The sequence below is a fragment of the Osmia bicornis genome, chromosome 7, assembly GCF_907164935.1.
Source record: "Osmia bicornis bicornis chromosome 7, iOsmBic2.1, whole genome shotgun sequence".
Taxonomy (NCBI): domain Eukaryota; kingdom Metazoa; phylum Arthropoda; class Insecta; order Hymenoptera; family Megachilidae; genus Osmia; species Osmia bicornis.
In genome coordinates, this window is record NC_060222.1 from 6,382,423 (window position 1) to 6,400,475 (window position 18,053).

Here is an 18,053-nt window from a genome sequence, read left to right on the forward strand (position 1 = left end):
AGTGTCCAATGTTAATGGAATCAATAAATTGGATTACGTTTTTGCACTGTGAAGAGGTACTTAACATCTCTTCTTATCGAGATTAGCATTTCCCCTTTTGTTATGGAATTGTGTTCCTGCACTGGTACATATTCTGGTCTTGCAGTTTTTGTGATTAGATGTTGACCACCAACAATTAATTTCTTGATGCACTTTATATTCTCTAGTGCTCCTAAACCAAATGTGGCAGATAATATATAGTGGGTGATCAAATTATTAAAACCACTGGCATAAATTGACGATTTTACATAAAAACGATTAATTCTTAAATGAAAACTTAGTTAGACAGAATTTTTGTACACAGTTGACAAAAGCGAATGTTCCTGACTAGCCTGAAAATTTTCCGGACCTCAACCCCATCGCGTGCCAACATTTATTATTAGATAAATTATATTTTATATAAGAATTTTTTTGTATATTATTAGTGGAGGATTATTAATTAATAGCTATTCAACATAGAAATCTTAAAATTATGGCTCTATTTCTACACCCACACATGGAAAACCTATTTTTCATACCGTGGCTCTATTAATTTGATCGCCCACTGTATTTTCCAGGATAAAAGAAACTACTGGACAATAATTTTTATTAAAATCTAGGAATTCTTGCAGAATTCTGACTGTTCTAAATAAATTTTTTGACTGCTGAGAATACCAGTAAAATAATTGACGCATTATTCAAATGACCATCAAAGAATAAAGTGAAAAGCTTGTTAAACTTCTCTGATAAACTATTCTGCGCTTTCGTGACGAAATGTTTCTTGAAGCTTTACTGAAAACTGGGACAGCTCTGCGTGCATACATGTACCTACGTACGTTCTTACTCTACCAGGAGGTTTATCTGACTGCACGTTTGAAAAAAAATTAATGGCGTTTTAAAAGTTTCTAACTGGTAGAAAAATGGGCAGATTATTAATGACGCAAAGAGCTTGGACTTATTGCTCCTTTATGTAGCTTTATTCTCTGCAGAATGAAAAAAGGTCGGCTATTACTCGACGTCATTTACATTTATTCACGTGTATAAAAAAAAGAAAGAGAGAAAGGCTTTCTATGGTACGAGATCGTGCAAAAGCACAATCGAATGTAATTGACGGTACGTTAATTGCAAAAAACTAAGCTCCCCGTATACCGTCGGATTGCTAACAACTTTCTGCATTCATTTTCGTATAAATAGGCAAGAGACGATGTAATTTACAAAGACTTGGCTCGCTCCTAATTATAATCAAGCTCGCTGTACCAAGAATCAACCCTTGATCTGTCGAGACAATAAAGTCTACGAGGCTAATCTAATAAAATGGCGATTCTTGACATAAACACACGTGCTGGTAGACTTTCTTTATTCCCTGCTACGACGGCATTTCGATTGCAATTAATTTCAATAGCAATTTCATTGGCGACCAATTAACGATAAAGAAGAATTTCTATCCTGAGTTGCTCCGGACTGAATTCTCAAAGAAGAAATAAATTATTAAGTATGCACCTAATCCGATCTAATTGTCACAGTTAATCTGAAGGTTTAAGAATGATTAATTTTATAATTAATAGATGAAAAATAGATATATTAGACCCGCAGTCAAAAATCATAAAACACCTACTAAAATTTCATAAAGGCCTAACAAAATTATTGAAATCTCGAACACTTTAAATAGAAATATTGTTTTAACTTAAGGTGTTAGTTAGGGTTGTGCGGATATCCGAGCCTTGGGTCGCGTCAGGTAATCATCGAGTCAGCTGGGATCCCGAAAGTTTGTCCAATACAGAAATTTATTCATGTACCCGTAATTTTGATACCCGAATATCAACTCGAAACTCGTTGTCAATTACATCCGATTATACACGAGAACATATGAAAACACTTGAAACTTGAAATTTTAAGGCAAGTCTGAAAAATCACGCCCCGAACCGAGTTTCGTGTCTCGAGTCGAGTTTATGTTCCGAGTTGAAATTCGAGTCTCAAAATGACGGGCACCCGAACAAATTTATGTGGTAAACAAATTTTCTGAGTCCCGCCCAAAGCCGACAAAAGTTCTCAACGTGAACCTGACCCTAAAGAAATATGTCTTTCTTAAAACGGTCATTTGACCACTCACGGTAGGAATAGATATAACATGAAGTGTCGGTAGGTTTAGTGTTAATAAAGTTTCTTATTTCTTTAATGGAGCTGTCCGTTTCTTGCATCGGAATATCATAATCATGTAATGTAATATTCAACTATTATACTGAATTTTAAGGTCAACCTTGCTGAAGTGATCACATCGACATTGCACCAGGACACAGTGATTAAATTCTATAACACCATCGGAATATTGGACAAGCTATAAAGACCCTACTGATAATACAGTTCCCTACCATATATCCCTAATGTAATCCTTAATGCAGTCGTTAATAACTTCTGTTGTTAATGCGACTATAAACTCTTAATTAAAAAAAAAATTTCTGAATCTAAAATTGGATCTCCAACATTAGTAACGACGTTGTAATATCAACATTCACTTTTCGGTTCATATTGTTTCCTACAAGGAAGAAACAATGCGATGTTATGTGGATCTACGTACACTATTACGACTTATGCGCACCATGCAGTGGCATATGCGGTGGTCATTACCACTAGATACTCCGATTATTAGACAACTCAAAAATTGACTTAAAATTTCTCGCAGTCAACGATACAAAATGTTCTCACTATTAGATTTACGTAAAAGAATCAATTTTCTCCAAAAAATGGAACTTGCACCGCGAACTTCAATTATTACCGTAGACTCTGGTTATATTGCCATATGAGCGAACTAATCTTTACACTATTATCACTCTTCCATTATTATAGTCTACTTCTATGTCCTTTCCGATCTCCAAATGAGAGCTTGGAAAGTTAACAAATTTTCTGCTTCTACATCCCCCTTTGTGGCAATATAACAAGAGTCTACTAATATATAATTCATCTTATGTCCATTTTCACTGTGACAGTCAACATATTAAATTATTCCTAACAGATAAATTTTTAATATCAATAAAATTACTATGTCAGATTTGGGATTTTTCATTTACAGAATGAACCGACTTTACTTTTTCACATCGGTGTGCACCACAAAGGCTTATTACCGATTTTGATAGGAGGTCCGCCGCCGATATACGCATCAAGGAGTTTCAAGCAGCATCATCAGCAGTAAAGAGAGTTGCTACTGTACACTGCACGCTCGGTTCAGTTAAGTCAGTGGGTAAAGTTTGCGAGAGAGGAAAGCCAAGGCTCGTTAATGTGTCGTAAATCGTTGCTCTCGCTCCGTGCACAAGTCAACCACGGAGATTATACTCGACCGAGCCAGTCAAAAGTGACTCTCCGTAGCTTAGTCAAGCATCCGGTCTTAACAATGTACCGCCCGAGCGAGGAATCTTCAGGCTCGAGTGCCCGTTACCGTGAAAAGCTTTAGCCCTGACAGAAGGCGGGCACCGGAGAATCGTCGAAAAAGCAGCTTAGAATCGAATGAGTTTGCACAGGAACAACAACGGAGTTTCGTGAGAGTGTAATCAAGCCCGGATCGAGGCGCGGGAAAAGGAAATCCACGCGACGAGGGATGACGTTCTCCTAGGCGATTTGAATTTCCGCTCAAAGGTAAACGCGCATCCGACACTTGCCAATCGTCCGACGAACGCCAATAAAGAGGAAGAGCGCGATAAGTTCGATGCAATAGCTTCTTAATTAGCAGAAACTCGTTAGATTGCCGAGATATTTCGAACACGCCATTGCATCGATTTGCATTTACGAAGAAGGATCCTAAACCGCCCAAAATATCCTTTGTCAATTTTAGAGTTATTACACTGTCCGCATTGCAGAAATTATCAAACGTTACGAGTTGAATAGTAATTAATTCCTGGATACTACCGATGAACGAAATTTCATATTTCCCCCTGTTATAAGTTTGTTCACAAATAAATTGTGATCTATGTCAGAAAATTTATTATTTAACCCTCGAACAGCGGAGCCTGGGTCAGTGTGACCCAAAGAATATTACCCTAAATTTAAATATATAATTTTTAAATGAAAGTCTTTTATATGTTGGAAAAATAATTTTAAATGAAAATAATATGAAATACAAAGTTAAAGTAAAATTGGGGCTTTCTCCATGGTCCGCCGTCCGAGGGTTAGCTTTATATTTGCACTGTACAACCGACGGTTGCAATGATTCAGTCTGTACAACTAAAGATACAAAGCCACTGCTTTCCTTCTAACTGCTTTATACACTCGGTTTGAGGAAGAAAATATATATTTCTTTGCTCAACGGAGCTTCACCGGCTCGTACACTCTTTTGTCTTTTACTTCACGCTTGAGGCGTAACGAGGAAGAAAGGACTCGCGCGAAAGACGGCACGAGCAAAAGTAGAAAACATACTTTTTTCCGCTACTTTATTCTCCCGTAACTTGTCACTACGCGGTTTTTCGGCCCTCCCAGCTGACCGACTACGCGTGTACGTAAGAAAGAGAGCGTCGTTTACTTGTTGGCGACGTGCCGGGTAACGTGGCAAGAAAAAACCCAGTAACGACAACACGCCGTATTACGCGGTTATATTTCATCCGACGAGCGGGGGGAGCGTTGGTGATCCTGTCACATCGTCACATTACGAATGATTACTCGCGTCCCACGCGCCACACACGCGTTTAAAGCACTTCATTTTTCGTAGCGATTTCACTGGACTGTAATATCACACAATTGCTTACCTGACATCACGAGGAAAACCAACGTTACACTTAGCCACAGGTGGCGAGTCATCTCGAATCCGTGGTAACTTTGTTCTTTTCCTTCACTGTTCACACTATGACACTTCACACGCGGTTACGTCTTGCGCTGATTATCAAACTAGGTTAGAAACCGTTGAGAGCGCATCGATGATTTCACTGATTTCACGAAACAGTCATCGTACACGCGGACGTCGAACACCACCCTTGACTGAACTGTAACCGTTTAACCACACGTTGCCCGAAACGTCAAACTCACCGGGCGCAGCGTGCGGTACCGACTGATCGCGGCTACGCTCGGAAGACGGCGGGCGGCGGTGGCGACAGCGGCGATTCGAATCGCCGTGAACCGCGAGACGGAGGGACGTTTAATTTTTCCTTCACGTGGACCGCGTCGCGCGATTCTCTTCCGTCGAACCGATGAACCGGAAGAGGTTATCGGTTGGCGAACGTTATCGATCACTGTACGAGCAGCAACGGCACTCGCACCGCGAGAGATTTTAAGCACTGTTGACAGGGTAATTGCACGTATATCTGCACTGGATTGCGACAGACGAGACTGAGCGTCGCCGCGCGAAGCTGTTCCGCCGCGAGCCGCGCATGCGCAGACCGCCCTTCCATCCCCACCACCGATCCTCACTCGAACCATCCGTAAGATCGTGCCACTCTTTCGCTCTTCGTACCTTCTCTATCGCGTTCGAGCAACGCCACCGTTGCACGCACACGATCAACGGTTCGCGCTCTGATCTTATTCCACACCTCCTTTAGGGGTGAGATGAAGAAAGAGGGAATCGAGTGCGGGCTCTCCTTCGGATTCAATTCGTCGACCGAAACTTTTTGTTAAATAAGCTTTGTTACGTATCATCATTCAGACGTATTGTAGAGGTCTTCCAGCTTACTCGGCCGCGTATTTCCAACATCTGCATGGATCCTAGCGGACAAGCCGTTGAATGGTACGCGGTAGACCGCAAGCATACTACGTACGGTGCGATATCTCCGGTATACTGGCCGCTCTTGTTCGTCTCGCATGGCTCGACCTGTCCGCAGGCGCCAGTCTCGAACTGCGTAACAACATATGCTGATCTCTCGCCCCGAGGCACATCGACAACACGATTCCGGAGTCGCGGGCAAGTTGGAGGACGGTTGCGCGCGGACATCGGTAACGACAGTTAGGAAATCTAAGTGGTCGATGAGTAACGGGTTCACGGTCCTGTATCTCCTACGCTCAACGATTACATTTACGCGCGATTTACGGCTCGTAAAATTTATGACCGAGCAAACTAACCGTGCACGCTTTTCGCGACAAACCTGGCGCCCCTCCTTTCAAAACTGTCCCGCGGATCTTTAGGTTCGACGTTAGGTCGACACGGAACTGGGTGATATATTTCAAATAGTCTATTTTATTTCTGGTCGTGAATTGTGAGAATAGAATCATTTATTTGATGCAATGGGTTGTTAAATTATATGAGAATTTTATTTGAAGGATATTGAAAATAGTGAAGCTATAAATATTTCAAAAAGTTTATTCCTTTTTATTTGAGTTAATTTGTAATATTTAGATATTATTGCTAAAAAATTATAAAATATATTTCATAGATGATATACCCACGATAATAGTAATGTGGCAGAATTAGGATTATTGTAAGATTTGCGGAATATAAATATTGTACATAAAATGATTGTTTTTTATTATTGCAAAACGAAGGCGAGTCTTGAAACAATGAGCTCTCTATGTGATCCGACTGTGCAAAGTAGAATTGTCTATTGTGATAGACCGTCTTTCCACGTTAAGTGGAAGCTATCGATCACTCACGCGAGATATGATGCAATCTTCTAATCTTAATATAATGAATCACTCCATTGTTTATTTCCAGCTGTTTTTGTGTCTTATACAGAACGCAAATGCATTTGTAGGCCATACGTACGTCCTTCACGAAATGCAAAGGAATAGTTTAACCCTTGAACAGCGGAGGCTGGGTCAATCGCGACTAAAACTTACAAAACATATATGTACAAGGATATTGGAAAAAGTGTAAGAATTTGCAAATGAAAATAACATGAAAAACAAAAGTAAATTAAAGTTGTCGTTCTCTCCATGGTCCCTCATCTGAGAGTTGAATAGCTAAAACAATAACTGTAGCTCGATTAAATGTCAAATGAACTGAATTTTCATTCCAAAGAGATATTTGAGATACATATTTCAAATACAAAATTAAAATACTTCACTTGATGCTTAAGGTTATTAAAATACAAACATGTGATTTGCTAAAATTTTGCTTCCTATTTAAAATACAACTTTATTTCAATAAATTTTACCTACTTTTAATTCAGCGTGGAATTTGATTAATAAGTTTTCAAATTTGCACAAATCTTATTAATTTTGTTCTACAGAAATAACCGTTCATAGGGATATAAATAATTACTATTATTGTTAATAATTACTAGCTATTTATAGTCATAAATTTTAATTATAGTTCAACTGTTGAACATGATAGCTCAGAATGCATGGCTCAGAAGTACCTTTTACACTTGTACCTGCATAAAACGTAATAAAGGAGGTTATAAAATTTATTGAGTTCACTGCGCAGTTTTATTTGAATAAATGCTCTAGATTGCAATATAGATTTTTGGAAAAATTGTTTTTCTAATACTTCACTTTCTATGTAATCTTTATGGACTAGTAAAGCCGGTTATGCCAGTAGGTTCTTGAATACCCTTGCAAATGAACTGTTTGAGCAGTATTTATCACTTTGGTTTGTGGGTAATATATCCTCGGAACTTGTTGTCAGAACTGACAATATTTCCATAACGTACGTCCAAATTAATAAATGGAGGTATGTGGGAACTTTTCCAAACCAGTACCATTAATATTTAAGTACATGCAATATAAAATCTGTGTAAATTACACGAAACATTGTAGAATATTGGTACAAAGACTAATGTTTTATAAAAGTTTTCTCAATTTCAAGTTTAAAATTTCTTCAAGTACTCTACAAAGAAACTAAAGTTTTGAGTATTTTAACATGCTAAGAATCTTCCGAGCTATTTCTTCTTTTTATAAGCAATTTTGGATTACCATTAAACATTTCTGTTATCATTTAAACCTTGGACAGCGAAATCTGGGTCAATCAAGACTCAAACTTACAAACCATATACAAGGACGTTAACCTTAAGTTAAATGTATAATTTGTAAACGAAAGAGTTTCATGTATTGGAAAATTAATTTTTAAAGGAAAAGTGTAAAATTTGAAAAATAAAAATAATAAGAAATGCAAAATGAAATTAAACTTGGGGCTGTCTCCATGGTCCGCCACCCGAGGGCAAAGATATTTTTAATAAAAGTAATTTTAAACTCATAAGTCTTTTTCCTGCAATATTCAATACATTTTAATTCAAAGTGTTGTACCAAATATATAATAGCTGTCAATCACTAAATTATTTATTTACTCATCGACTAAATACTTATGTATAGATTTATCCTTTTAATGTTGGAAGTTTACATAATTTTCTAAAAATAAGACTTGATCACATAATTTAATGTCTATGCATGATAAGAACTCCAAGCACACCTCTGGATATGAAAAATTATTTAAAACAATTACAACAAAACGAAGAGTCACAATTAATGCAATGACCCTCCTCCCCAGTCTCCAGGTCTTAATCTTATTGATTATTGTAGAAAGAATTGGAGTACATGAAAACAGTACCCTACATCAAAAAAGCCTTTAATCTATAAGGTTTAGTAGCTACTTAGGATTGAATATATTAGGTATAGATTAGCTATAGTTACTATAGTAACAATCTCCATAGAAAACAAAATTCCTGAATACCATAGATGGCATATTAAATTTGACAGGTTTTTAAATCTCGGAACAATTGATTTGACTATTTAATATTGTACATAAAAATAGATATCAAATATAAGACATCTTTGTTCTAATGTCAGCACATAGGTGTTCCAGATAAGAAGTGGCAGCTCCTCTAATATATACGATATTTTCCAGATCCTTGAATTTTTATTGAACAATTTGTCGCTTAAATACGCACGCGTTGGTAAGGAATATCGCAAAGAAGGTCAGCACAAGCAGTACCTTAGCGAGAGCACATCCGCGATCCCAATTTATCTTTTCCTGGCCCGTTCTTTCGCTCAGCCTTTGTCGCCTTTCTTTCTTTCCCCCTTTCCGCCTTTTCCTTTTTCATGTCTCGTGAATCTTGACCCCGGAAGTGCCTAGAAGGAAAAGGGGCAGGAGGAGGTAGCAAAAGGCAGCAAGAGCCAGCTGAAATATTACGAAGACATCATTCGTTACCGCTGCGTCGTTTATCCGTATCGCCGTACCGCCTCGAACATATAAAACTACCTTTCATCCTCGTTCATCGCGATTCGAGTTGGATCGGTGTCTACCAAACTTAGCTGGGATTCGCAAGATCGCACTTTAATAGGACAGCCGAACCGGAAGAAAGAAAACAGGGTTTCTTTTTTCCCTCCTAGAACCGGCCCAACGGCGTTTCCTCTTACCCGGGACAGGAAGCAAAGACGTCTGAATTATCGTACGTTACTTATTTCCTCTTTCCACGTGTCGTTCTTTACACCAAGGGCGTCTGAGTGTCATTGGCGTAACGATGATTTTCGTCCCTTTGCTTTACTAAAAGGGTTAAGTGTATAACGGTATTTATAGTGATGAGATCAATTTCAATATGAGGCAAAGTAGATTTCTCTAGGATAAATGACGCTATAGGGGAAGAATGCTACTCCACTTATTTGTATGTATTGGGGAGAATTGTATTTATTATTTATTTTATTACAAGGTAATGTTTTTTTAGTTGTTTATTAAATTTTTTTTAATTAATTTTGAGATCCCTAGCTTTACTAAAAGGGTTAAGTGTATAGTAATATTTATAGTGAAAAGATTAAGTTCAATGTGTATAGTATGAGGCAAAGTAGGTTTCTTTAAAGGGAGTCTATATTCATAGGGGAAGGGGATAATGTTTCTTAGTTGTATATTAAATGTTTCTAAGTTAATTTGTTAGGTAATTGGAATTTTTATGCGGGTTCCCCTAGTTTTAAGTGTTAAACTAAAAGTGTTAAGTGTACAGTAATGTCTACAGTTTAGGGCAAAGTAGGCTGCTTTAAGCAAATGACTTCATTCATTTGTAAACATTTACTCAGAAAAGTTTTATTTATTATTTATTTTGCTAGTAGACAATATTTCTTGGTATATATTAAATTTTTCCAAATTATTAAGTTAACACATAAATTATTTCTAAATTAATCTTAATATTAATACCATAAAATATAGAATGTTTGAATATTTAAATATATGTAATGAAGAATATAATTCAACTGATATTGCTTTCTCAAAAAATTATAATGTATAATATAAAATAAACAGCTCCATATCACTTCAATATATTATTTATGGTATTAATTTTTAATGTATTTATGAATACATTTAACACCTTGTCCAAAGACTTCTAGCTAAAAATATCAACAATACCAGCAACCCTAAAAAAATCTAAAATAGTCTACTTTCTATTAATTTACAAATAAATAATAATTTTTTGGAAAAATAGTTTCATTGATTCACTTTCACTCATCATTATATTTCTGTTAAGATACAATTTTATTAGCTGATTATTATACTTTTACTTACATGAATAATTTCTGGTGAAGGTCAGTTTCTATAATGATCCATACCTATTACAACCCCTGCCTAGTTACGCCAATGCTGAACACACATGGAAAGTTCGTGTTAGAACATTGGTTCACGGACTTTGATAGAAATGTATACGTTACCTATACCATTGCAATGTATATTCTCAAAAACGTAACTTATGTGCCCGCCTACGACCCATCGAAAGATATCGAGAGTCGAGAATGGACTGGAGCAAAAAGAGGGAGGTAGATATGTAAAAACCTGTGGAAGATCGTCTCGCCAGAAATATTGAACGACGCACCGTTACGTACTTCAGCAGCTGTCCAATTCCTCTTTTTCTATCGTACGTTTCTCTCTTTTCGCGTTTTTCGCCTTCATTTTTGGCCTACCCCGGCAAGCATGACTGTGTCCTTTATACGCTTTGATGTAAATTATAATTGATTGCCTTGCACGAGACCGGGTTGGGACGCTATACTACGAAACTAATTGTAAGGGTGCAGTGCTCGTTATAATTAGTAAAATGTTTTTCATGGTTATGAATCGAGTGACTATATTTACTGAAATAAAGAGGCATTTTCTGTTTCACTCCCTTTTATCGCGTGCCGAGTAAAATTGAAGAGTAATTAGTAATTAATTAATGAAATATGCTTTTTAATATTCCTTTCAGCTCACCAGTATATATTTCATTGCCTTATTAACTATGCTGCACCGTTGATCAGAGGCAGATGTATTGATTTCAATCAAAATTAAATTTCAATCGAATCAAGTTCTTTGTTAATAAATTGCTTACTCTATTAAAGTATAAAAATATATCTTACTTAAGTCAGATTATTCTTTCAAAATTTTATTTTTATAAAGATGGTAATAGTGATACCAAGTTGATTTATTGCATAATTTTACTTTCGTCAAAACATAGCATTGAAAATATATTTGTAAGAATTTTTGTTTAAAAAACGGAATAGTAATTATTTACTATTTCTATATTGTATAAATATTAACTATATATAAATAGTCAAATTAATTTTTGAAAATATGTATATTTATAAGAATTTTATTTGAAAGAAAAATAGTAATAATAATATCAAGAATATCATAACGTTCGTGTTTTTCCATTGTTTGGTGCATGTGCATTTCGTAACGGGATTATTCATAGGGCCATAAAAGGACCAACTCTCTGGTAATTTCGAATTTTAACTGACCAGGTTTGCGAGCTGACCTTTTTTCTTTCACGATATTCAGGCGATAGTTACAATGGCTGCGCAGATTATAGCACCTCCCTCTGTGTTTATCGAGGGAGAATTTCACGACAATTTGTGCTCGCTGTTTCAGCTATCAATACAAGCAAAGCATTTCAACGGGAAAGATAAACACTAGCAGCCGTTACTGCTTGGCAAAGTATACCCGAGAAAAGCCGGATATTTGAAAAGATAGGGATCAAGAAGGGATTAATTGTTAACATAACCGTAGAAATCCATGAGGAGGATATTCTTTATCATGAACTGAATTCTTCAATACGAGAAATGTAATAAATAACAAAGAATTGTGGTTAAATTAAATTCCATGTGATTCATCATTCTTTATTCCAATTTCTATTTTTACCATTTTTTATCATAATTCTACTCCTCTTAAAATTTCTTATTTTTTAAAAAGTTTAAAATTACAATTTAGTTGTAAATTGAAATTACTGCATGCTAGTATCTTGTATTTTAACAGAATAATTATAAATTTTAAATTAAAACATAAATTAAAGCGTGATAATTTAAAATTGTTATATTCGAATTTTGATTCTAATTTTTAAATCTTGTAAAAATCACTGATCATTTGTTTTATATGCTTAAAGAAATGAATTATAAGTTATATGGAATTCAAATAATTTGTAATGTTTTTACAGTAAAATTGAATAATAATTGAGTTACTTGTTAATATTAAATAACAGTAAATCTTGTAATAAAACTACCAAAAGATTCATTTAAAAAAAAGTAGAACTTATAGTCTGATTGAAAAGTTATTTTCCTAGAAAGTACGGAGAATCCTTGGAGAATCCCCAAGAAAACAAGCTCGCTACTTAAAACGTTGTTCAAGTAATTAAACTTTTAATCGACCGATCTGTGAAAGGACCTGTTACAAAGTATAAAAATCTTGTAATTCTCTATATAATAAGAGAGTTATAATTTGAAATTTTATACTCTGCTGTAATTACATTAACATTTTTTATATATCACTTTTGCTATTAAAAATTATTCGACTTGATTTCCCAGGGAAAATGGCGATATAGAGAAAGCAGAAATTCTCAAAATCTTAATTTTGGCGATATTAATATTAAAAATAATTTAGAAAAAGATAATATAATTTTTAATTATCGTACATTATAGAATTTAGTTTACATCAGAAAAGTGCAAAGAACAAAGTAAATCAATTTTGCATATACAATATGGGGCCATCTCCCCTTCTCCCCGCCATTTTCCTCGTGAAAGCTTAAGGGGAAAGGCGAGAGTCCGGGAAAAGGAAAGTCTGATTTGACCGCAGGTGTACTACTGTGCCATGCTACACATGTTCTTTTCCACTGTGATGATGTTGAGAATATAATGAACGATATAAATTGATTTTTCGATTTCTACCAACTACTTCATATTATTTATAAAATATTAAAGTTACACAAATTCTTACGGTGCAATTTACTGCTAGTCACCTTCACAACAAACCTGTTAGAAAATTAATAATCTAATATCGATCAAACTATGAAAGAGGTTTATTAAAAACCATGTCACCATTTATTGCTACGTATAGTACACAACTGAAACAGAAAAAGTACAAATGAACAAGAGAATGCAGCCTATGAAAAATGTCCAACATACTCTAATATTATACAAAGTTGTATTTCACAAAAATGGCTTTGTATCAATAAAAATTCGTGTACTAAAATTTCAACGGAGCAATAGAGACATAATGGAACTAAATGAAACAAAAAAAGGGAAAATGAATAAAGCGTACGTCACTAAAGTCAACTCTTTTATTAACGTTGTTGCTTCATTGTCAGGTGTGTGTAATATGAAAATATATTGGTGAGCGTTGCTGTTGCTGGTGGAAAATCGAACCTTGCATTCAACGCACGCGAATTACTTTTTAACGTGGAAAGGCCGTGGAAAATGCGACAACAGTTTTGAAAGTGGCATTCACCGACGATGTACGCAGCTTTATAGATATACCGGGTGCACGTTGCTAGAATAACAAATGCTCAGGAGACTGTTTTCTTTCTACGGTGTTCTTCCTCTGTACTATGCTCGCGATTTATCGTCGCCAGCTTCGCCCCGAAAATTGTTTCGGCAAGCTTTTAAAGCCTGTCCTCTTCTTCGTCGTTACGCTACGTCAAAGAGGAGACTTCATTTCCTCTTCTCAATAACGAGAACGCTTCTTTTATACGAAGAGATAAAAATGTTGTTAATACCATGTAAATGACATTTAACCGTTGTTTCAACTATTATTTAAACATTAGTTAATTTGTCAACAATTGTTATAATTTTTTTATAAAGAAACTAGTCATGTGCATTAAATCTTTCGACGTGACATTTTTCATAACACTAAATTGTAAATCTAAACTCTAATTATTAGAAATAAAGATAGTTAATTTTGAAATTTCAAGTTTCAAGCTGTGTATTAGCTGCCTTACATTATTAATGTAATAGCAGTAGTAATTTTGGGATCTTAGATTTAAACAATTTTTTAGTTTTCTAATTTTCTAATTTTCCAATGTCCTAACTTCTCAATCTTCCAATTTTCTAATTTCTTAATTTTCCAATTTTCTAATTTTCCAATATCCTAATTTCTTAATTTTCCAATTTTCTAACTCTCTGATTTTACTTATTAACCGCGTTCCTAATCTCCTAACCTTCTAGATCTCCAACTTGCTAATCTCCCAATTTTCTAACTTTCTATTTTTCTAATTCTCTAATTTCCTAATCCCCTGGGTCCCTACTCTCCCCCTTTTCTAATTTTCCAATTTGATAACTGCTTCATTTCTTAATTTTCCAATTTTCTAATTTTCCAATGTCCTAATTTCTTAATTTTCCAATTTTCTAATTCTCTGATTTTACTTATTATCCGCGTTCCTAATTTCCTAATCTCCTAACCTTCTAGATCTCCAACTTGCTAATCTCCCAATTTTCTAACTTTCTATTTTTCTAATTCTCTAATTTCCTAATCCCCTGGGTCCCTACTCTCCCCCTTTTCTAATTCCCCAATTTGATAGCTGCTTCATTTCTTCATTTTCCAATTTTCTAATTTCCCAATTTAATAATTTCTTCATTTTCCAATTTTCTAGTTTTAAAATCTTAGAGAAACCTGATCAGTCCACGGATGATCCACTTGCACTGGTTATAAATTTAAAAAAGTTATGAAATATTATTAGCGTTAAAAATTCGTCTCGAAAGAGTTAACGAAAGTCTGTTGTTTCTTATGAAAAAACAATATAGTGTTAACGTAAATTGATCATGTACGATGATAGAGCCTAGAAAATGGTACAGGACGATTTATTAACACAGTATAATACAATGGATAACCGTAAACTTCAAAACAGAGCGTAACGGCTGGAGAGTATGGAAAATACTTGGAGAATTCTCCTTTCTGTCACCGCATCCACTTTCTTTCACCGACGCCAGTTTGTGTTTCTCAGTAGACCGGTAAACATTCGCGCTTTATCCAGCTAGTCCAGTACGAAAATGCGACTGAACCACACTCGCTTGGCAATAAAGCATCTCCTGTCCAAAGTGTCAGTGGTATACGAATCGAAATATATACAATCCGCCCGTTTCCTCTTTCCGCCCGTTCTCTTTCTCGCTCCCCGTTTCTTTTCGTATGGGGAGCAAGGCTAGGTAGATGGCAGTGATTAATCGTGTAAGGGTCGGTATTCTCGGCACACAACGAGCGACGTGTTGCTCTGTACCTACGTACACCCGGAAAAAACCGCTTCAAACGATCCTCTCCCTCTCTATTCGGCCGTATTTCAACTTCTTTCCCCTCTCATTCCCCCCGCCGCCCCCTCACTCATTATTTCCCCTTCTGATTTTTTTTTCCCTTCTTTCCGACGCTCGGTTTCAGTACGCCGTCCTATCCATTTCGCTGCCGCCGATGTTGCCTCTGCAAACAAACACTAAACAAAAAGCGGAAGGAACTGAAATAATAACGATTTCAAAACAGCATCAAGAATCATTGTGCTGGATAACTATATCGAGTGCGTGTATACCTTGGGATTATTCCGACTCTGGATTTAGAATCATAAAACTGCTTTTCTTTATTTTCTTTTATTTATTTATCGTTGTTCTTGACTCTATAGGATGCTTCTTTTGTTTACACTGTATTTCAATTTTAAAATAAGGCCCAAAGCAAAATTTTTTTCAGTTTAGTATTACGCTTTCTTAGTTACTTTTTTAAATTTGAATATTTTCCCGCGCTTTTATGTTCAAAAAGTGGCAGGAAAGTATGATAACAATAGAAGTTCCTTCGATAATTGTAACTATTGTGACTTTTTAAAAGTAAATCTTCAATTAATAAAAAGAAAGAACAGAATTAATTTGTACATTTAAGATTGCCATTTCGTCTACTGAATTCTCATTGTCAGTAGCAAAATTAGGTTGGGAGGGGGGGGAAGGATCAGCTAACATTTCTATTAGGAATTTCAAAACCATTTTGTTAACCCTAGGCTGGCACACTTCACCAGAATAACATGGCTGTCACACTGGAACATTTAAGACCCCAACCACTGAAATATCTCCTGCGAAGAATCTATTCGTTATTTTAACTTGAAAAAATTCCTAGATAATCTTTGACAACTAATTTTGGTAAAATTAAATAATTGAATATGAAAAAAAATTGAAAAACGTAGAAAACTCGAAAAGATAAATTTTCACAAGAAAATTCATAATATATTCAAATTTTCATATAAAGAGCTAAAATTTTAGCTGGACGCTCTTGAGATTGAACATTTTAAGGGAAAGAATAGTACAAAAGTCGTGGTTTCAAAAAAGAGATATTTATTTAGAGCTGAAGGGACAAATTTTAGCCAAAAGTGGGTTAAATTGAAGCTGAATTGGCTGGGGTCGTCTCATATTCCACAGTGCCAGATAAAGGTTAAATAAATACTATTTTATCCCCTAGTACCAAAGAGTAGGTAAAGAGTAAGTTAATACGGTATTTCGGAAAAATCGAAAATTTAATGCTCATGTTTGCAAACCTGACAGATTACCGATAAAAGCAACACGGCTTCGTACTCACCTGTCAAATATGTATATCGAGAATGCTTGATCATACTAGTGAATTCCTACACTTAAAACTTGTATTTTCAGCTATTTTTCATCAAAAACTACAAAGTTGCAAAAGAAAAGGATAATAACTTTTGGCCCCCAAAGAGAACTTCAACCGTTTTCTTATATATAAAAAATTATACTTAATGATATCATGATTCTAACAAAGTTAACCAAAATTTCGGTAATCTCCTTATCAGCTAATTATAGCAGTGTGACTGGGAAGTTCCCAGTGGGAACTTTACCATGCTCGGTACTGTACAAAGTTAACGTAGAAATTTTACAAACATCCCTCTTCTTCACGGTATCGCTTCGTCCGTAACTTGATCGACTTTTCAGGTAGGTAATATTATGTACGCGGAAAAGCTATTTACCAGCGTAGAACCGCCAAACCGTGGCAGTATTTACAGTCTAAGAAGATTGTGTCCCCTATGTCTACCTCTTCAAAGGAAACGCGAAAGTTTGCACAGTTCGTTCAAGCGAAAGGGGTGAGGATGAATGTGGGGTGCTCGGCCGCCTACAATAGGCGCCTAACAATGAGTTTACCGGCGGCAGCCGACAGACAATTTCGAGTAAACTTACAGAACGATGGGATTCGTTATCCCAGTTATGAGCTGCCGTTGCTGCTGCTTCTGCTTCTTCTTCTTACGTATATAGAAGCATCGATCTACAGGCCATAAGAGACGGCAATAGCGTAATGGCTTGATGATTTAAGGACGCAATTAGGCAAAGTGGAAGGTTTCGTGGAAGTTGAACGTACCCCGAGCAAGTATTCCCGGGTGTTTTCGTGAAGGTACTAATTATCATCTCTCGGGTAGCTTTTTTTTTCTTTTTCCCCTCAACTAGTCGATTTTTGTAACGAGCTTTTTTTCTCTACGCTTGCAACCGACGAAGACAGTAATTGCTAAGTCTCCGGTGAATATGTATATTGCCTTTGTGTGCTATGAGGCTGGATGAAAGTACTCTGTCCTGTCCTTGCTCTGGAGACTGCGTTATCCATTACCGCTCATGTAAGAGAAAATTTAAATGCACACCGGCGACTTTACACCTCGTTCGCCATCAGCAACCACCCCCCTGGCATTACCCTTCGGCTGACTTTATTCCAGGAATGTGCATATAAATGTTGAAAGGACGTTGACACCTTAAAGTATTGCTTCGCTGCAGAATGATAAATTAAAAAATTGAATAATTATATTTTTAAAGATACAAACTAAAGATATAAAGATTAAAAAATATTCTGTTAATTAGAATATTTTTTATTTTAATGGTGCAAACTTTTCAAAATGAGTATATTTCTTGTTATGTCAAAATAATTGAAACTGTTAAGTATGTATGAT

The 18,053-nt window shown here is 35.8% G+C and overlaps 1 protein-coding gene across 1 annotated transcript in view; it reads right to left on the reverse strand.

The window, feature by feature from the left end:
* The window catches only part of LOC114877973, a 227,567-nt gene extending 221,810 nt beyond the window's left edge, over nucleotides 1-5,757 (reverse strand). Inside the window, exon 1 of the mRNA XM_029191213.2 lies at nucleotides 4,749-5,757. Coding sequence (XP_029047046.2) covers nucleotides 4,749-4,800 — 52 coding nt within the window. The 5' untranslated portion in view covers nucleotides 4,801-5,757. The remainder of the gene's footprint in view (nucleotides 1-4,748) is intronic.
* Between the last annotated feature and the right edge of the window lie 12,296 nt (nucleotides 5,758-18,053).